The sequence below is a fragment of the Marmota flaviventris genome, chromosome 2 (genome assembly GCF_047511675.1).
Source record: "Marmota flaviventris isolate mMarFla1 chromosome 2, mMarFla1.hap1, whole genome shotgun sequence".
NCBI lineage: Eukaryota > Metazoa > Chordata > Mammalia > Rodentia > Sciuridae > Marmota > Marmota flaviventris.
The window spans coordinates 121093981-121116366 of NC_092499.1; the positions used below are offsets into that span (position 1 = coordinate 121093981).

The 22386-nt window shown below is 35.8% G+C and overlaps 1 protein-coding gene across 9 annotated transcripts in view; it reads left to right on the plus strand.

Annotated features, from left to right (window-relative positions):
• Positions 1–22386, plus strand: part of Peak1 (pseudopodium enriched atypical kinase 1) — a 271428-nt gene that overhangs the window by 228958 nt on the left and 20084 nt on the right. For all 9 annotated transcript variants that reach the window (XM_071608491.1, XM_071608484.1, XM_071608488.1 and 6 more), the window contains 2 exons: positions 3002–3195; positions 18082–18827. In XM_071608491.1, coding sequence (XP_071464592.1) covers positions 3002–3195; positions 18082–18827 — 940 coding nt within the window. The remainder of the gene's footprint in view (positions 1–3001; positions 3196–18081; positions 18828–22386) is intronic.

Consider the following 22386-nt stretch of genomic DNA (forward strand, 5'->3'; position numbering starts at 1 on the left):
CAACTTGTAGCTCTGCAGAACACCGTGGACTCTTTGGTTCATCAAAGTTTCAGAACATGATTAACAGATTCAAGAAGACCCTGTGAAATTTTTCTTTAATGGGGAATTGTGTGAGTGAGTACAGTGGGTGAGTCTTTTATATTTCATGCTTTTTAGCATTTGTATTTTGCCAAGGCCTTCAGAGCACAGAGCTGTGTTACATACATGTGGAGCAGGCCCAGGGAATTCCTCGTAGGCTAACAGCAGCTGCTCTTTCAGGAGTTTCACAATAACTGAACTTCCTTGCAAATAGCCTATTGCTTGGGAAGAAAACAGACATGTGAGAAAGGAGTCATGACATCTGAAGATTTCACCAACCTTTTTGACAAATCCAAAGGAGAGCTTTCTTTTAGTAATAATCAGGAGGTTGGGGAAAGAATAAAAATGGTAAGAGCAAGATTGCAAAAATTAGGAACCCCAAAACAGCTTTTTAGGAAATCTCTAAAGCTGACACTAAAACTAGAAGAGAATCACTGGAGCTTTAATATTTTTCCTCTCAAAGGAGAACTGGTATTTTTAAATCACTTCATTTATTGCTTTGAAATTAGAATGGGTTTAATATTGACTTGTCCAGCAAAGAACATTTACTCTCTCCTGAAGATCCTGATAACTACTCATGATATACAGTCTTGATGCTAAGTGATGCCTGAGAATGTCTTTTTTTTAATACCTTTATTTTTTTATTTTTTTATGTGGTGCTGAGGATGGAACCCAGCGCCTCACACATGCTAGGCAAGAGCTCTACCACTGAGCCACAACCCCAGCCCCCTCTGAGAATGTCTTGAAGTGTCGCTTTGCTTTGTCTTTGCTAATGCATGGAGAGTGGAGCCCTTTGTTACCTTGATTTTATGGTGTTCCATATCATGAGATACCTGCTTTGTGTGGAGTCCTTTTAATATATATATATTTTATATATATATATATTAATATATTTTAATATATATATATTGCATATATTGTAGTTGGACACAATACTATTATTTTATTTATTTACTTTTATGTGGTGCTGAGGATCGAACCCAGTGCCTCACACGTGCTAGGCAAGCGCTCTACCACTGAGCCACAATCCCAACCCTTTTTTGTGTTCATGACCTAAGGCAGCCCATTGAGAAGAGGCAGCCTGCTTTCCCATGTAATGCCTCCTTTACACAGACTACCCTTGACTATAGGGGAGTGATTGCTTCTACCTCACCACTCTCCCTATGAGCTGGATTCCATAATGGAACTTCCAGTTCATTGCCTGCTGCTGGTGTAGAGAGACCTCTGGTTCTTCCAACTTTGAAAGAAGACTTTTGAAGTTATATATCCAGCAGACTTCAAGGCTTATTTTTCTGTTCAGGCATAATTATAATTTTCATAATGAAATATTGATAAGAAGGTACTCCTTGTCCTTCAGATCTGCTCCCTTAAATATGTAGGTAATTTATGTTCTGATGATACATGGTCAACAAAGTACCTCTTTTAAAGAAACTTATAAATGTCAACATCACTCTTGCCAATGGAAAATCCAGAAGTAATATGTACTAATACATAAGATGTTTCTTTTCCTTCTTTCTCTTTGCTCACAAAGAAACAAGAATAAGAGCTAATGAGTGTGATAGTCTAGGAATATATTTTCAGAAACCCAGAAACCTTTGAAGATGCCTGATTTTGAATTTATTTTATTGACCAACACATTGAGATTATTTTAACTGGACCAGTTTTCTGCACCAGCTTTTCATGACAGCTTGATCCTCTTGTATTCATAGCAATGGAACTGGCACAGTTCTGGCATTTGGAGAGTGGGAAGAATGGGAAGAGGTAGCTATATAAGTAAATGAGCAAGCAATGATAAGACAAGATTGGTCATACTGATTTGTGGCCAGAAGATGCTTCAGATTCATTTTAATAAATGAGCTTATCTAGAATGCAGAACTTTCTTTTCTGTCTGCCTTTCCTGCTGCATGCATATAAGCAAAGGGTAATGCTTCTATCCTCCTAACAATAAGACCTTCCTGGCTTCAGTTTACCTACCAAAACAGTTGCTTCAACTCCTTATTTGCATAGTCTAATTTCAACTTTATCCCTGGTGCTTTATTAAGTACTTGAGTAAATACTTTAGTGTATACCATATCCTAAGTAAAGAAAATATTATAAAGTATTTGTTATTTACTATAGTATTAGCATACTATCATATAGATAATAAATATAGTATAGTAAATAGGCTAAGTGTTTTACTACATATATCAGTATAATTTTCTTTAACCAAATAAGTTCTGCCTCACCATTGCTACCTCCTGCCTTTAAGAATTATTCTACTCCTTGGGGCTGGGATTTTGGCTCAGTGGTAGAGCGCTCACCTCGCACATGCAAGATCCTGGTTTCGATCCTCAGCACCACATAAAAATAAATGAATAAAATAAAAATAAAGGTATTGTGTTCAACTACAACTAAAAAATAGATATATTTTTTAAAGTTATTCTATTCCTTGACTGTTATTATGGAGTTTTCTCTGAGTTTACCATATCTTCTCTACCAAACTGGATTCTCAATATGTATGAATCATGAAAAATAAAGTAATAGACAGGATGTAGCACTTTTCTGTGTATTCAAACAAGTATATTGGAGCTTATGACCCATTGTTGAGACTGTAGGACTAGTTATTTACATTTATGGGAAGTATATGTAAATTTTAAGAGAACTTTTTTTTTAGAAGCAATACAATTCTTTTTAAAATTTTTATGTGGTGCTGAAGATCAAACCTGGTACCTCACACATGGGAGGCAAATGCTCTACCACTGAGCCACAACCCCAGCTCTTTTTTTTTTTTTTCTTCCCTTTTTTTTTTTTTTGTGGTGCTGGGGATTGAACCGAGGGCCTTGCGCATTCAGGGCAAGCACTCTACCAACTATGTCCCCAGCCCACCCCAGCTCTTAACAGAACTTTTGAGTACCAGTGTGACAGGTAGTCTGATTTGTTTCAGTCACGTGACCCATGAAGTGACAGAAGAATTTTCTCCACGGGATCCAAGAACTGTTGTTGTCAAACAAGATGTCGGGGGCCGCATCTCAGTCACAGCAGCACTGCCCACCCCTGACCTGGAAAGGGAAGAGGAAAAAGAAGACACTTCAGATCCTATGGACCTGAACCCTTGTAGTGCAACATACAGCAACTTAGGTAAGTACAAATCATATAATTTAAACTTTGCCTTTTTATGTACTAGACAAATGTTCTATTTTCAGGGAGAGATGATTTTTATTGCTCCATGGAGCAAAAGTTGGACCATTGGAGTTATAAATTTTAACTCACATCTGATAAAAAAATTTAAAAAGTTCTAGGATTTACCAGGCTTGTCTTATACACCCACTAACATGAATCCTGTGCCTTGTGCTAAAGATACTAACATGGTCCTTGCCTTGAGGCATTCACATGGGACAAAGTGAACTTATTAATGAATTTGGTATAATGTGGTAAATACAATTATAGAGATACATATAGGATATGTTTTATATTACATGGAGAAGTGTGTCAAAAGATGCCTTCCTGGAGATAATTCTTGAACTGATTTAACTGATTTAAAGGAAGAAAATATTCCAACCCAGAGGCAATTATATAAGCAAAACCATAGAGATGCAAAATAGTTGGGTGCCTGTGGGTTCCACAACCATTTAGTGTTGTTGAAATGTGAGGTGAAGAGTTAGATAATATCATGCCTGTCCAAAACCTTTAACATTTTGCTGTTTGTGATAGTGAACCATCAAAGGGTTTTAAACAGAGTTCTAATATGACTAGATTTGTGTTTTAAAACATCTTCTCTGCAATCTGCTCTATGTGAATGTATTCTGTGATAGCAGGAAAGCTGGTAGTGAGATACTATTGCAGAACCACAGAAAGAGATGAAAAAAGGAGGCCTCAACTGAGATAGTTGCAAAAGGAATGGTGAACAGACCTGAGGGATACTTAAGCAGTCATATATATATATATATATATATATATATATATATATATATATAATATATATACACATATATATTATATATATATATGATATGATATATGAGATATATATATATATATATATATATATATATATATATATCATTAAACCCTGTTTGAAAACAGCTGGCATATGTCATTGAAGCATTCTTTTACCAAGTTTCTCATCTCTTTTCTTCTTTGTCTTTTTCCTCCATCAAGTTATTTTAAGGAAAAATCATTTGGAGATCAGCTAGTGTACTTGGAAGTAAGGTAGTCCTTAAGAAGGCCAAAATGTTGAACCAATATTATAGGATAAATATTCTAATATCTCCTTTTGTGAAACTCAGTCATACCAACCCATATCCTATAAGGAAAAGACTTCCATTATAAAGTTCCAGAAACCTTATATGATTTGAGAGTAGGATAAAATATATTACAGTTTACCCAAGGTGGGTAGAACTGAGGGAGTGTTCTGGTTACCATTTTCCAGTTTGAATAGATTATTTTAGTCAAATAGCTTATTGAACTTTTCCCATTCTTTTATATTTTATGAAACATATTAAAAGATGAAAGTTTTATTTTTTTCTTACTGTATGTCCTCAGCATAATATATTAGGAATTATATTATAGATATTCTTACTATACCAAAACTTCTTTCATGATGTTCTTAGGAAAATATCGACTTCTTATTAATTGTGAGATATTTTATGGCATCTTTATTTAAATTTTCATTAACCATAATTAGTTTAAAATGATTATTTTATCTCATTGTCTTTTCAATTACAAAGACAGGTTGAAAAAATAGAGCATTATTTCCAAGAGTATTCTCAGTACCTTATATATATTATCTCATTCAATCCTCACAATTACCTAGAATTATTGTCCTCATCTTTCAGAAGTAGAAAATGAAGCATAGAACCTTCAAGTCTCAAAACCAGTAAGGACTGAACCAAGATTGGAACCTCGTTGGTTAGAGCCACTAGACTATAATACTCTTTTTTTTTTTAATTTTTTTTCACAATACCTTTATTCTATTTATTCATTTGTATGTGGTGCTGGGGACCAAACCCAAGGCCTCACACATGCTAGGCAAGCACTCTACTGCTGAGCTATAGCCCCAGCCCTAAAATACTCTTAATAAGTAAATTCACATAAAGGACTAAAGGACTGAAGGGGCTATGATGGGTTTATTTTTTTAAAGTTGTCTTTCAGACACTAAATTTAAGATTTTAAGAAACAGCCAGGCACAGTGGCACACACCTGTAATCCTAGCAGCTCGGGAGGCTGAGGCAAGAGGATCACAAGTTCAGAGCCAGCCTCCACAACTTAGGAAAACCTTGTCTCAAAATAAAAAACAAAAAATGACTAGGGATGTAGTTCAATGGTTAAGCATCCCTGGGTTCAATCCCTTTTACCAAAAATAAAAAATACAAAAGATTTAAAAAAAAAAAAATTATGGTTACTTAGAGTGCAAAATTATAAGGTTATAGATACCCTACCAAAAAGGTAGTTTTCTTTCCACCTGTTGTTTTACTTTTTAAAGTATGTGATGCCCATAAAATGTTAAGTGCCTAAGTAGTTATATACTTTAACACATAGTTAGTTGCTTCTTTGAAAAGGCAATGGATAGGGTTCACTCCCTCAGTTCTACAAGCTGAGGGTTTTTTGTTTTTTAATTTGTTGTTGTTTTTCCTAAGTACTTGCCATGGCATTTGGAACTTGCCTTTTGTAATACTTTCAACAAATCATTTGCATGCAGTTTTAAACCACCCCTTTAGAGTACATTTTTATAATTTTAAAGCTCTGGTAACTTTTTAAAAAATGTATGTGTTTGGAGGAAGGGGCCACGGAGATGTCTCTCTAGGATACACTCCCAATGACCCACCTCCTCCAGCCATACCCCACCTGCCTATAGTAACCACCCATTTCATTCAAACTAGGATGGACTAGGTTACAGGTCTCATAATCCAGTCATTTTACCTCTGCTCATTCTTCCATTAACACAGGACCTTTGGGGTGTACCACACACTCAAACTATAACACTGAGAAAGTCCCCACCCACGTTCTGCACATGGACCATCACAATGGCAGACCTTTTGCCACACCAATTGAGTCTGAAAGCCTGATTAACAGGCTTGAGATGAAGAGAAAAATAAACAGTATTTCATGAAGCCAAAAAAAAACTTTTTTAATGTGTTTAAAAACTGAAAGGAATCAAAAACTTCTCATTGTAATAGCTGTAAATCCTTTCACATATTCCAGAATTGTGTCATAAAAGCCACTTCCTTTCTTTCTTTTCTACTCCTTTTTTTTAATAAGGCAGAAGATGACTAGAAAAACTAAGACTGTTTATTTCTGAAAAATTACACTGTAAAATGGGCTTAAGAAGCAGTGTGACACAGCAAGAAAAAAGGTGGGTTGGGAGGGGTCAGAGAGATTCAAGTTCATATCATAGTTGTGTCACTACCCACCTGCATGATTGTGGGCCAGCTTTTAAAATCCCTGAGCTTCAGTTTCCTCATCTGAAATGAAGAATGGTATCATCTGCTTTGTAGGATTAATAGTAAAAGTACTTGGTATATAGATATTCTTAATAATTGTGAAGCTTCTTTATTTCTCCCCCTAAATATAATCTTTCTTCTTTAAATATGTTGGATGTGCTGACCAGAAAATGTAAAATGAAGTGAAAGAGATTAAAAATGTTTACTAGATGGTGTCAAATTAATAGGACAATAAAATGTAAAACCAGAATATTGTAGGCTGCCCACACAACTGATAACTGAAGGTATGAAACACAGAACAAGCTACAGGTTGCCAGAGTGGCTAATGGTGACCAGAAAAGAGATGACAAATAGCAGCAACATACAAATAGCAGCCAGTCTCTCAATATCTACCTGTCATAGAAAAACAAAGGGACATGGTTTGGATTTGTTTTGTGCTTCCCACATTTCTTGTATAGTTCTGAAAACTAAGTTCAAATAAACAAACAAACAAAAAAAAAAACTCAGTGGAATAGAACTTGAAGACCCTCCTTCAGAATCTCCCATTAGACCTTTAACTTTAACAGTCTTTTTATGCCACTGTTGTGCAACATGAGCTGTGATTGAACCATTCCCACTGAAAGCTACTGACTTAGGCAGCCATAATTTGTCTTGACCTTAGGAGTTGTACTCCAAAGCTAATTTGATGCCACTTTTCCTTTCCTTGACATAAATAAAGCAGAGTTTATTTTATTCATAATTGGATTATTAGGTTTTAGAGCTGCACTATCCAATACAATAGCTGCTAGCCACATCTGGCTATTTAAATATAAATTCATTAAAAAATAAATATAAACCAGGGCTGGCATTGTGCTTCAGTGGTAGAGTGCTTGCCTCACATGTATGAGGCACTGTGTTCAATCCTCAGCACCACATAAAAATAAATAAATAAAAGTATTGTGTCCTTCTACAACTATGAAAATATTTTAAAAATAAAAATAAAAATCAGTTCCTCAATCTCTGGACAAAATTTAAGTGCCCAATAGCCACATGTGACTAGTAGTTACTGTACTGGACTTGGACTGTGCAGCTATAAAACACATTTCATTTGCACTGTCCCAGAAAGTTCTATCAGACAGCACTGCTTTAAAACAGTCAGTGATTTGGAAGACTTAGATGGTCTTCCATGTTACATAAAAATCGTATTGGTCCTTAGGCAACTTGACAACTCGTTTTGAAGGCTGCCTCTTAAAGAGGGATGACTATACTCTGGGTAGTCGTTATATGAGATCACTGAACAAACTCTGGCCTGCAGTACCTTAGTCCTCCCCAAACTGGATTTTAGAGGGTGTCAGTCATCCAAAATAAGTTTCCAAAGAAATGATAGAATATTTTTGTCTTTATCAAAGACAAAAGTTTCAACATTTCCTCATGTTTCTTCTGTCTATCTCAAAATGTTTAGGAGAAAGATCACTTATTGTTTTTATGTGGCATATCTGACTACCTTATCAGCATGCTAAAATCAGGAGCATGTAATGAGTTCTACTCTATTGGAAATAAGTTGGTGACTTTAGCTCTCCTTCATTCACTTCATCATTAAGTACTCTCTATACATTGTTTTTTAAAATAATTTATCCAGTCTCCCTCTACTTGACAGATTTTTGTCTTGCTCCTCTTTCTGTATCCCTACAACTTAGCACATTATCTAAAACACATAGGAGGTGCTAAGAATATGTTTGAATGAATGAGCTAAAAATTACTGTTGTATTTAACTTTTTGAAGATTTCCAGATGAGGGAAATCTGACTCCCCAGGAAAATTCATGTAGGAAAATTTCAGGTCACAGTTTATATGCTCCATTAATCAGATGACTTTTTTCCTAATGAGGGACTTAATCTGTGAGTTTCCTACTTAGAGAATTATGTCCCCACAAGAAACTACCCACATTTCTCATTTTACTTATTTGAGCATGTCTTTAACACCACACCCTTCTAACTCTGAAAGAAAACACCTAACAACATTCTGTCTCCAGAATATATATATATATATATATATATATATATATATATATATATATATATATATATATATATGAATGTCATTACACTACTGGCCTTGGTGTCATAATTATAGAATAATGTCATTATAAAAGCCAGCTTTTTATAAACCATTCTGAATAGTATATTACCATTCATTCACTCAACAAGTATTTATCGAACAGACATTATTCCACACACTACGGAGTTAATTATTTGAACCAAAGATTAACTAATTGTACAGTTCTAGATTATCTGTATGTTTAAAAAAAAAACTGAGGTTGACATCTTTGAACATTTGTTTGAGCATTTGTTGTACTTCCTAAAATTGCAATTATTTCTATTTTAAAAGAAATCATAGACTATGTGTCTAAGTTATCTGCATTCACATTTAAAAATAGTTTCCCATATCCTGGAATTAGTTGGCAGAGGTGCAATATTCAAATTACATGAATAACTTACTCTCAAATAAATAATCTCTGTTTTTCGAGAGATTTTTATTAGTGGGACCATACAAACATGAGTCTTTCACCTGCTACACCACTGACATTCTTTAAAGTGGTCTTTCTATTTGTGTGAGGCTACATCCTGAGTGATCTTTGGAGGTCAGCTTTGTTTTATAGTTTGGTATGAAGTTGATGTCCCTCATGGCTTGCCAATTATTGATTATGTTTACTAGCACCCCAATAATGCCTAGATAGATTAAGAACATTCTTCCTAAGCTTCTGATGCTTGCTGCTAGGGGATGATACAGCAAGTGCTAGGTTCAACCAGTAGAGGCCCAATTCATTTGACAAGGCTGGTACACAATGGTAGTACATGACTTTTATATCTATAAACTGCAGTGCATATTTCCCTGTTCAAAGATGATCTTTCCTTTTCCATTCTTATCTATAGTACTTGTCTTTAAGTCCTGGGAAAAAAAGAAAGTGAAGATTAAAATTACAATTTAGGAAGATATAATCCATTTATTGGGATTTCAGTACTTTAATTTAGCAAACATTTGTTGAACACCATCTCCCTAGCACCAGTCAAAATCCTGGGAATATTGGTGCAGCCTTTGAGGATTCCTGATCTTTGGAAGGGACAGACATAGCCTGGACTCTTAGGAGTCCCTGTAATAGTTGCCATATATTTAAAAGTTGAATGAAAGCTTCTTCTGGAGGAGTCTGGGAAAGGGTCACAAATAGTATCTTTTACCTATAGGAAGCAGTCACTGAAGAATTCTGAATAAAGGCACAATCAGGATTTTTAAAAGATCCTTTCTGGGAGCTACTTGTGGAATGATTAGAGGCAAGAAGATTGACCAGAAAACCATGCTGTTCTTATTTTGCTGGAATAAGGAGCTAACTGTGGTCAGAGGCTATTCCTGTCCAAACAGGTCTTCATTAAGTGCCTTCCATCCCTAGGATTTTATGACCATCGTGTTATTTGGTCATAAGCATTTGTTTTGATTTTTCTTGGTGTATCATATTTGCCTTTCTGTAGATTGCTATAATAAGGTACTTATTGAGTTTTTCAGCATGCAGTCATCTTTAAAATTTATTTTATAGATTTTTAAAATTTTTTTGTATTTATTATACTAATCCTTACATAATAAGAACCCCATATCAATTATTCTCTTTCTGGAGGTGTTTTAAACACCATTTTGAATTAGTGTCATTAAATTATTCTTTCATCCATCTTTCATCATTTGTTTTTTGAAATCTCATATAAGGCTTTATCTGTCTGAAAACATTTTTAAGTGGAAAGTAAAGAGGCAGAATATAGAAACTCAAAAAAGAAGAATGTAGGGTTTGAGTGTGATCAAGTCAAACATATTTGTCCTAAAGGGCTATTTTAGCATATAGCGAGACAAGATTTAAAACATAATCTATTTTTTTCTATTTAGAGAGCTGGTATGCCACAAAAATGTGGAGTATGTAATGTTATATCAGGCCACTGAAAACTGAACTTGTGTCTGGTCCCAGAAGTTTGAGAGGAATGTACAGGATTAAAAGTTTAAAATAAAAACAGCTAAGATACCAAACTTTTAAAACATTGACCCAGATGATTGGAATTTAGTCAGGAGAACTATCTTTCTTGGAGGAAAGAAAGATACAAAGCACTTTTAGACTTAGGAGAATGGCTTGGTCTACTCAAATGGGTGTGGAATGTTTGTGGTTTCATTTGGAACACATACATTTCTGATTCTCATGTGGAAATCTCTTAGCTCCCAGGAGATCATGTACTGCAATTTGGGAAGAGATTCCATGTTACTTTTCTCTCTTTCCTTGCTACCTTGACTACCCATTTGCATTTTGAATTATGACTAGTTCTGTTGACTCTCCATCCATCAGTACAACATCCATTTCTAGCCTTACACCACACAAAGTTCTGAGAGGATGTAAAAAACAAATGCTATATTAGATCAAAAAGTGCTAAAAGAACATGGGAAGAAGTGATGGCTCCCAGTTGGAGGTCAGGAAGTATAGAGTATGGAAGTCTTCAGTGGAAAAGAGTCATTGAGGTGGGCCAAAGATAGACACCTTTGCTAAGGCAAAAATATTTTTAAAAAAACATGAAGCATATTAAAATAATAGAAAATGAGTGATTCACATGGAAGTGTCAATAAAAAATAGTGGTGGATAAGACAAAGAGCCTGACCAACTTCTTGAGGAGTTTGAACTTTATTCTCTAGGTGGTAGAAAATAGCACAATCAGCTCTTTTCCACCCCTACTGATAAGGTCTGTCACATCAGCAGCTCTTTAGTGCTTATCTCTCTTGCCAGTTCTGAGATAATAGAAGGAAGAAAAAAAGCACATTTGGAATCTTCTGTTTTCCCATGTCTATAGTTATTTTTGTTTGCTCTAATTTAGAGAAATGGGTAGAAAATGACAACCCATATAGCCTCTTCCAGGGCCCACATTGGAATGGGCAGAAATAGGTTTATGTTTCTAGTTTTTTATTTATTTACTCCATTCCATTATTTTTTAATTTTTTTTTAGTTATACATGGACATAATATCTTTATTTTGCTTATTTATTTTTATGTGGTGCTGAGGCAAGCGCTCTGCCACTGAACCACAACCCCAGCCCTCCATTCCATTCTTAAATTGTTGGTCCTGATTGTATAAATGAGACACAGTCCATGCCCTTGTTGAACAGCCCAGTGGGGAATTCAGATAAGGACTCAAGGCAAGTGATATAAGTGCTTAGAGAGAACAAACACTTCACGGGACATGTCTGAAGTCCCCAGGAAGGAGAGTCCAATTTGGAGGAGTAAAGTTAAGAAACACTCCCCAGAGCAAAATGTTTGAAGATGAGAGGAGGGTTGGGGGTGCAACTCAGTGATAGAATGCCTACCTACCATGTGTGAGGCCCTGGGTTCAATTCCCCTAGCACCAGGGAGAAAATAAGAAGAATAGGAAACGTCCTGGAAGAGGATCAGCATGAGCAAAGACACAAAGCGTAAAGGAAGCATAAAGTAGCGAAGAGTGCTGGAAAACTACAAGCTGAGTTAGGATGCAAGAGGAAATGCTATAAGAGAAACAAGTACATCAGGGCCAGGTCATGCAGGGCTTGCTTTCTGTGCTTGAAGATTTGGATTTGATCTTGAGGGCAGGATTTTTTAAGCAGAGGAGTGCCATGATCAGCTTTGCTATTTTAAAAAAAGATCTAGTAGCTAGAGAGGTGAGAGAATCAAAACAGGAGAGTGACGATAGAAGACTGTCACAATATTCAGGGAAGGATGATCAGGGCCTGAGCTGATGTAATTTACTGCTTCTAACCTTCTTCATGGCACTTTATCCCTGGAAGTTCTAGATCAGCAACTGAAAAACGAGGGATTGTAACAAAGCATACTTCAATCACCTTGTAAATAAACCATGGTCTGACTTCTCACATTAGCAGAGGAAGGAAGCCTCTGCATCACAGAAGAAGAGTTCAGTGAATGCCACACCCCCACCTCCTGGATGATATTAAGGGTACAGAAGAATAGGAAGAATAGGAAGATATGATTGAAAGTCAATTCATGGTGGTTTCTAAGAAGGAATTGTTGATTTGCCTTATTGAGATGTAATTTACATGCCATACAATTCACCTTTTTAGAGGATACAATTTAGTGAGTTGTAGTATATTCTTAGAATTTTACAACTATCACCACTGTCTAATTTCAGAACATTTTCATTGCCCCACACAGAAACCCATTACCAGTCACTCCCCTATTTTCTCCTTCTCCCATTCTCTGGTAACCCTTGTCTCTGTCTCTATGGCTTTATAATGAAATCGTACAATATGTAGTCATTTCTGACTGATTTCTTTCAGTTAGCATAATTATTTCAAGGTTCATCCTATCTTATATCAGTACTTCATTCCTCTTCATGGTGGAATACTACTCAGTGGTATGGTTATACCACATTTTGTTTATTCATTCAACAGAAAGTGGACATTAGGATTGTGTCCAGTTTGGGATTATTGTGAATAATGGTGCTATAGACATTCATATACAAATTTTGTATGGACATATTTTCATTTATTTTAGATATATCCATAGAAATAGAAATACTAGGTCATATGTTGATTCAGTTTATCTTTTTGAGACACTACCAGACTGTTTTCCAAAGTAGCTATACTATTTTAGATTCCTACTAGCAATGTATGAGCTTTTGAATTTTTCCATATCCTCACCAATGGTTGTCTGGATTTTTTATTATAGCAAGCCTAGTGGATGAAAGAGGTGTCATTGTGATCATGTTTTGCATTTACTTAATGAGTATGATACTGAACATCTTCCTATGCATTTATTGGCCATTTGCATATCTTCTTTGGAGCAATATCTGTGAATTTTTTAACCATTCTTAATTGGGCTATTTATCTTTTTGTAAGAGTACTTACTTTATATATTCTGGACCAAATCCTTATCAGATATACAGTTTGAACATAGTTCTCCTGTTCCTTGAATTATCTTTTTACTTTCTTGAAGGTATCCTTTTAAAAATACACATTTTGAATTTTTAATGACTTTCACTGTTACAATTTTTTTCTTTTGTCACTTATGCTTTAGGCATCATATTTAAGAAAACACTGCCTAACCCAGGGCCACAAAGATTTATTCCTATGTTTTGTCTAAAGAGTTTAATTGGGCTGGGTACATAGCTCTGTGGTCTAGTGTCCATCTAACATGCACAAGATCCTGGGTTCAATCTCCAACACTGCAAATAATAATAATAAAAGAGTTTTATTGTTTAAACTTATATTTAAATCTTTGCTGCGTTGAGATTTAAATTTTGTGTATTCTGTGAGAGAGGAGTCCAATTTCAATCTTTTGCATGTGGCCATCCAGGGATTCCAGGATCATTTATTGAAAAGACTGTTCTTTCCCCATGGAATTGTTTTGGCAACCTTGTGAAAAATCAATTGTCCATTAATACAAGAGTTTATTTCTGGCCTTTTAAATCTATTTCACTCGTCTATATTTCTGTGCTTATGTTAGCACCACATAGTCTTGATTATTATAGTTTTGTAATAAGTTTTGAAATTAGAAAGTATGAATTCTCCAACTTTGATCTTTCTCAAGGTATTTTTTGGTACTCTTAACTCCCTTGTATTTCCACACAGATTTTAGGACAAGCCTCTCAATTTATGCAAGAAACCCAGCTGAGATTCTAATAGTTATTACATTAAATCTGTAGATCAATTTGGGAAGTATTCCCACCTTAACAATATCAAGTTATCAAGTTTCTGGTTCATGAACATAAATCAACTGTATAAAATTAGTCATTTTAATAATGTGACTAATTTTTAATAACATGATTAATTTCATTTAGTTCTTTTTACATTTTTTTCAACAATGTTTTATAGTTTTCAGTGTATAGTCTTGTTTTGTTAACTTATTCTGAAAGTCTGGGTGTTTTTGTTTGGTTTGGTTTGGTACCAGGGATTGAACCCAAGGCACTTAACAACTGAGCCACATCACTGGCCCTTTTTATATTTTTATTTTGACAACAGGGTCTTGCTAAATTGCTTAGGGCCTCACTAAGTTGCTGGGGCTAGCTTTGAACTGGCAATTCTCCTGCCTCAGTCTCCCAAGTTGCTGGGATTACAGGCATGTGCCACTGTACCTGTATTCTTTTTGATGATACTGCAAATAGAATTGTTTTCTTAATTTCATTTTTGGATTATTCATTGCTAGTATATAGAAATGCAATTAGTTTTTGTACATCAGTCTTGTATTTTGTAATATTGCTGAGCTCTGGTATATTAATTCTAATAGATTTTGTTTGTTTGTATTTTGTTTTGTGAATTCCTTAGGCTTTTCAGTATACAAGATCTGTGAGTAGATACAGTTTTACTTCATTTTTCCAATCCAGTGTTTTTAATTCTTTCTTCCCTAATTTCCCAGTTAGAAGCTCAAGTACAATGTTAAATACAGATGGTAAGAGCAGAAGTCTTGCCTTATTCCTAATATTAGGGGGAAGTAGCCAGTCTTTTGTCATTAAATATGATGTCAGCTCTTGATATCTGCATCTTTCAAGGTGATCACATGAGGCTTTCCTCCCATTATTCTGTTAGCATTGTGTAGAACATTGGTTAATTTTTCAGATGTTAACCAACCTTGCATTCCTTGAATAAATCCTACCTTGTCATGGTATATAATCCTTTTAAAACATTGCTAGATTCAGTTTGCTAGTATAAAGTAAGGATTTTTCCAACTGTATTCATAAGAGCTATAATCTCTAGTTTTTTTCATTATGTCTTTATCTGGTTTGATTATCTGGGTAGTATTGGCCCCATAGAATTTGAGGTAGGCAGTGTTTTTTTTTTTTTTTTTTTTTAAGAGGTTGCAAAGCATTGGTGTTAATACCTCTTTAAACATATGATAGAATATATCAGCCATCTAGTCCTGGGCTTTTCTTTGTGGGAATTTTTAATTTTAGTTATTTGTTTACTTAATTATTTATGTGGTGCTTGGGGTAGAACCCAGGGACCATTGCATGGTAGGCAGGCATTCTACTATTAAGCCAAACCTTCAGCCTAAAAGTTTTAAATTATTAATTTACTTTCTTTCCTTGTTATATGTACATATAGAATTTAATTACTTTTTCACACTAAATATTTTTTAATCATTTAAAATGAAATATTTATTGAGTATTATATTTGCTGAAGGTTTGAGTTCTCATATTCTTTCATGTTTTCTCTATATACATATTTTGTTTATTTATATTTAAAGTAACTCTATTCCTTGTAAAAATATTGCTACATGCAATTGGTAGAGAATGGAGATCCTTGGATTTGCTGCATGTATTGTGGTAGTTATTTAAACTCTTAAGTATTCTTGAAAAATGTCAAATGTGTGAGAAATATATTATTATTATTATTACAATCACAGTTTACATTAGTGCTTACCCTTGATATTTCTTCAAGGACATGATTGTAACAAAACAATCCACTACCCCTATTCTTCATCTGTAGAACTATCCATTGCCTTCTACTCTTGGGTGATCATCAATAGAAGCATGTATTAGCTTCCTAGTGCTGCTATAATGAAGTATCATAAATGGGTTGCTTAAGACAACAGAAATTTATTCTCTGACGATTATGGAGGTTAATAATCTGAAACCAAAGTGTTGTCAGCAGGGCTGTGCACCCTCTGAGACATTGGGTAGAACCCTCGCATCTGATGGTGGCCATCAATCCTAGGCATTCCTTTGCTGGCAGCTGCATCACTCCAGTCTCTGCCTCACTCATCACATGGTATTCTCTGTTTTGTTTTGTTTTCTCTGCATACAGGTGGTGTTCTTATTATGTATACATCAGTCATATTGGATTAGACCCCATCCTAATGGTCTCATTTTAACATGATTACTTTAGCAAAGACTTTATTTCTTTTTCTTTTGAACTGAGGATTGAACCCAGGGTTTTTAACCACTGAGTCACATCTCCAGCCCTTTTTATTTTTTATTTTGAAACAGGGTCTCATTAAGTTGCTTAGAGCCTTGCTAAGTTGCTGAGGCTGGTCTCAAACTTGTGATCCTCCTGCCACAGCTTCTTGAGTCACTGGGATAACAGGTGTATACCACTACACCTGGTGGCAAAGATTCTCTTTCTAAATAAGGTCAGGTTCACATGTATCAGGCATTAGAATCTCAATATATCTTTTGGGGGAGACATAATTCAATCCGTAACAAGGTATTATGCTCTAACTCTGAGATCTTGAGTACAGGTCTCATTTTAATAACATGACTATAGTTTTTAAGAGCTTTTATGGAAGTTTCATGGTGTATCTGTCTTTAAAAAACAAGTCCTTTTTACATTTTACAATAAGCCCTGAAGATATCTTCAAACCCACACATGGGATTTATCCTTATGTTGGAAATTAAGCAGAGATGATATGAATTGGATTATGTGCCCCCCGCCCCACAAAAACGGGTTATATTTAGGTCCTAATCCTGGTACCTGTAAACATGATCTCATTTGGAAATAGAGTGTTGGTGTAATCAAGTTAAGATGAGGTTATTAGGGTGGGCTCTGATCCAACTGTTGTCCACATAAGAGAAAAAAAATATATGAACACAAGAGACAAAACAGAATGAACACCATGTGATGATCTATAACTAGGGCTCATAAAAGATTTTCAAAAGCAGCATCTCTCAAATCACAATGTATATGCCCCCGAAATAAAAAGTCACATAAAAGTTTGTGAGTGACTATTTCAAATAGCAGGTAACTGCTCCTGTGCTGTTCCTGACCATAATCACAGGAATCTTTACATAGACCAGTTTAAACAATGTCAAAAGCCATCTCTGCAGTGAAATAAAATAATAAGGCTTATACAATCATATTCATGTATTGGAAAATACTATGCATATAACCTGTTGTATACATATATGTATACAATGTATAATGGTAAGTACTATGTACACTATAAATTGGAACAATGTTTAAAAAAAAAACAGGATAGCATCTTTTGAGCCCCTGTCTGGTGGTCCCATTGCTAGTTTCATTTCTATTTTCAATAATGCTCCTAAGTATTTTCTTGATCCACAAATGCTATCATCTTTATTCTGTCACAATGCAAGTGTTTTTGAATGTCTGTGATTCTTTAGTATTGTGGAGTAGTGAATTATAGCACTCTTGGGGGCAGGACTAGAGAATCTGAATTATTTTTTAAATATTTTTTAGTTGTAGTTGGACACAATACCTTTATTTATTTATTTTATTTTTATGTGATGCTGAGGATCGAACCCAGGGCCTCATACATGCGAGGTGAGCGCTCTACTGCTGAGCCACAACCCCAGACTCTGGATTATTTTTTTGAAAAGAAAGCCCATCACGCAAACTACTGCCCTGTTCCTGTAGCAGAGAAATGCTGAGACATTCATACTTGTTACTCCCACCAAGTCTTAGACTCATGCCTTCAATGTTCAGGTGTGTGTTCTTCAGTTGCTTTCCATTTTGAATGAAAGCATTGGATAATTCTTACATCCCCTGTGGCTACCTCACTCATTTCTACTCAAGTTTCAATTATGAAACAAATCTGGAAAATTTGCTTAATTATTCTCTTTTCTTTTTTCTTTTGAAATAACACAGGGCAATCTAGAGCAGCCATGATACCTCCCAAGCATCCTCGGCAGCCCAAGGGAGCTTTGGATGATGCCATTTCCTTTGGAGGGAAAACAGACCCAGAAGCACCAAATGCTTCCCAACCCACACCACCCCCACTGCCAAAGAAAATGATCATAAGAGCTAATACAGAGCCAATCTCCAAAGACATCCAGAAATCCATGGAAAGTAGTCTTTGTGTCATGGCCAATCCCACCTATGATATTGACCCCAACTGGGATGCTAGCAGTGCTGGTTCCTCCATCAGCTATGAACTCAAAGGACTGGACATTGAGTCTTATGACTCCTTGGAGAGGCCTCTGCACAAGGAGCGACCTGTCCCTTCCACAGCAAACAGCATTTCCAGCTTAACCACTCTCAGTATTAAGGACAGATTTTCCAACAGCATGGAGTCCCTGTCCAGCCGACGTGGTCCCTCTTGCAGACAGAGTCGAGGCATGCAGAAGCCACAGAGACAAGCACTTTATCGAGGACTTGAAAATCGGGAGGAAGTAGTGGGTAAAATTCGAAGCCTTCATACAGATGCCTTGAAGAAACTGGCTATTAAATGTGAAGACCTCTTTATGGCTGGACAGAAAGACCAGCTCCGTTTTGGGGTGGACAGCTGGTCAGACTTTAGGCTAACCAGTGACAAGCCATGTTGTGAAGCAGGTGATGCAGTTTACTACACTGCCTCCTATGCAAAAGATCCACTTAGTAACTATGCAGTTAAGGTAAGAAAGTATTATAAATCTCATTTTAATCTTAGCCAAAACTATTATTGGGAGGGAACTATTCTTCTTCCCTTTCTTTCCTCTAATTCCTGTTTTCCACAAAAGTCACTGCACATCTGTCTTACAGAGGATGCTCTTTTTTTTAAACTTTTTATTGGTGCTTTATAATTATACATAACAGTGAGATTTGTTAAATATTTATACATGAACACAATATAACAATATAATTTGGCCAGGTTCATCCCCAGTACCTCCTTTTTCCCTCCCACAGGGAGTCTTATTTATTATTTAGAAGAGAAAACAGACAAGTAAAGAGATACTGCATGCTAAGTTAGAGGTAAACAAGAATTTTTGTGGGAACCTTGGAAGGACTCAGACTCTCAAAGGCAGAGAAATCTTCTTAAAGGAAAGAGTCCTTGAGCTGTAACTGCTTGAGGTAGCTACCTATAAAAATGAAGTCTGCTGTGTGCCTTCTACTCCATGTTTCTGTCTTTATTCCCTACCAAGAGACCTTTGTCTACCTCAGCTCTATAATTCCTCAGCTTGCCAGAGAAACGTTTTTATTGAGGAAGATAACTGATATTTGTTACTGTTTCATGAACTTTGTTTTATAATATTTACATCAAATTTATGAGGTTAAGATCTTTTTTCCATTTGATACACAAAGAAAATTGAGCTGAGAGAGGTAAACTAACTTGCTTAAGGTCACACAGCTAGCTAATACAGCTGGAAATTTTTTTAATTTTTTTATTTGTTATAATTAGTTGGACATGACAGTAGAATACATTTATGCACTTTGATATATCATACTAGATGGAATATAATTTCTCATTTTTTTGAGGGTATATGTTGCAGAATCATATTGGTCATGCAGTCACATATATACATACAGTCTATTTCATTCTACTATCTTTCCTATCCCCACATCCCCTCCCCTCCCCTCCTATCACTTCTTCTACCTAATCTAAGGTAATGCTATTCTTCCCTGGTGCCCCCACCCCCGTCCTGCCTTATTGTGAATTAGCATCCACATATTAGAGAAAACATTTAGTCTTTGGTTTTGTGGGGATTGGCTTATTTCGCTTAGCATATTCTCCAACTCCAACCATTTACTGGCAAATGCCATAATTTTACTCTTCTTTAAAGCTGAATAATATTCCATTGAGCATATATACCACATTTTCTTTATCCATTCATCTATTGATGGACACCTAGGTTGGTTTCATAGTCTAGCTATTGTGAATTGAGCTGCTATAAACATTGATGTGGCTGCATCACTATAGTATGCTGATTTTAAGTCCTTTGGTATAAACCAAGGAGTGTTGGAATTTTTCTTTTCTCTTTTTTTCCCCCCTTTACCTTTATTTATTTATTTTTATGTGGTGCTGAGGATAGAACCCAGTGCCTCACACGTGCGAGGCAGGCGCTCTTCCACTGAGCTACAGTCCCACCCCGAATTTTTCTTTTTTAAAAGGCTCTTTTTAAAAAAATAAATAAATAAGGTATTGTATTTTTTATACCTTTAGTTTATTTTTTTTTTTTTATTTTTATGTGGTGCTGAGGATCGAACCCAGGGCTTCACACATACTAAGCAAATGCTCTACCACTGAGTTATAGCCACAGCCCCAGTACAGCTGGAATTTAAACACAGATAATCTTGCCTTTATAGCCTGTACTTCTTCCATTGTGTCACTTATTTCTTTCTTACATGTATACCACCCATTTCAGACAATCCACTGCTTCAAGATGTCCAGAATGCTTGACATCAAGAATTCTTGCCTAGTTACATTCACTGTAACACTAAGCCATGTTTTGTCACTATCACTATAATAAGCATGACATGGCCTATGATCCTGGCTCTGCCATTTGGTATCTTTGTCAATAATAGTACCTATCATATGGAGCTATTGTTTGGTTAGAAGAGAACAAAATGTCCCTGATGAGTAGTCATTTCTTTCATTACCATTAGCTTCTTCCCTACTTCAAGAGAGTAACAGTCTTTGGTCCTCAATTTCCTCTTTTTTTTTTTTTTAGATATTTATGATAATAATCCCTATGGGGTTGAGGAAGGATCAAGTGAGATAATGCAGGTGAAAGGTTTTGAAAAACACAAAGCTCTATGTAAAATTAAGGTAATAGTCTCCATTCCATAGTTCCTTTTTATTGATTCTATTCACTGGTTCAAAGCCATCTAACTGGCTTTTACATGTTAATTTGGCTTAGAAAGTCCAGATGGTATCTTGGTAAATTAATGGATAAGGTAAACAATTGACCTTACCTATCTATCAAGACAGAACATACATTTGGACCAGATCCTCAGTTGGCTGCTCTCCACACTTGCAGCATCTATACCTATTGACCATCTTGTGGTGCTAGCAGTGACCCTGTGGGGTCCAGCCTATACTTTTAAAATTAAACCACAGGGGGGCTGGGGATGTGGCTCAAGCGGTAGCGTGCTCGCCTGGCATGCGTGCAGCCCGGGTTCGATCCTCAGCACCACATACAAGCAAAGATGTTGTGTCTACCGAAAACTGGAAAATAAATATTTAAAATTAAAAAAAAAATTAAACCACAGGGAAAACTTCAGAGAAGGAATCTTGCTCCTGTTAATTTATTACTATTGAGTCTAAAAGGCATTTCGAGATTCTGTGTAGCACTCAAGAGCTGTTATATCAATTGGGGTTATGGTGCCTTATCTACCTTGAGTCTTTATTGCTACAAGATCACCGGTGCAGAATGAGTACCTATTTCAGAAAGGGGCACTGAACTATCTGTTCTTTCAAAACAATTGAGAAGTAGGGCTTGACTAACTTTATGTATTATTGCCATGCAATCTTGTCTCTTTCCTAAATCAATGGTCTGGTATTGATTTCTTTGCTTGTAATGATGCAAAAGCAATCTCGAAAGAACAGGTGGCAAGTGATTATATACTGGGAGTTGCTGGCAGGTTCGAGAAAGGATGTTTTACACTAAATGCTGAATATAAATGTCTCTTTGAAGACCCTCTGTGTGTTTCTAGAGGTACCAAATTTACTGTACAGTCTTAGAGTAATAAACTATGAGGATGCTGAGAACCCTCTTTTGCAGAGATAAGCAAGAGACCAGCAATCAGCTCATATGAAACAACTGTTTCTCCTGATTGCCTTCTTTTTTTTAAGATTTTTTTTTAGTTACACATGGGCACAATATCTTTATTTTGTTTATTTATTTTTATGTGGTGCTGAGGATCGAACCCAGGGTCTCACACGTGCAAGGCGAGTGCTCTACTGCTGAGCCACAACCCCAGCCCCTGGGTGCCTTCTTAAAATATCCCTTCCCATATTACTGGAAATTAGAATAGGCTAATAGGTGTGACTCTCTCTTAAAATGTTGGCAAAAGGAAGTCAGTGTTGGAATTTAGCAATCTGAAAGTCAAAGGATACTACCCTACCCTTACCAATCCACTGCAGTCACAGAGTACAAAAATCTTTATTTTGTGCATAATCTAGTTTGCTCCGGCTGCCATAACAATACCATAAACTGGATGGCTTAAGCTACAGAAATGAATTTTCTCATATTT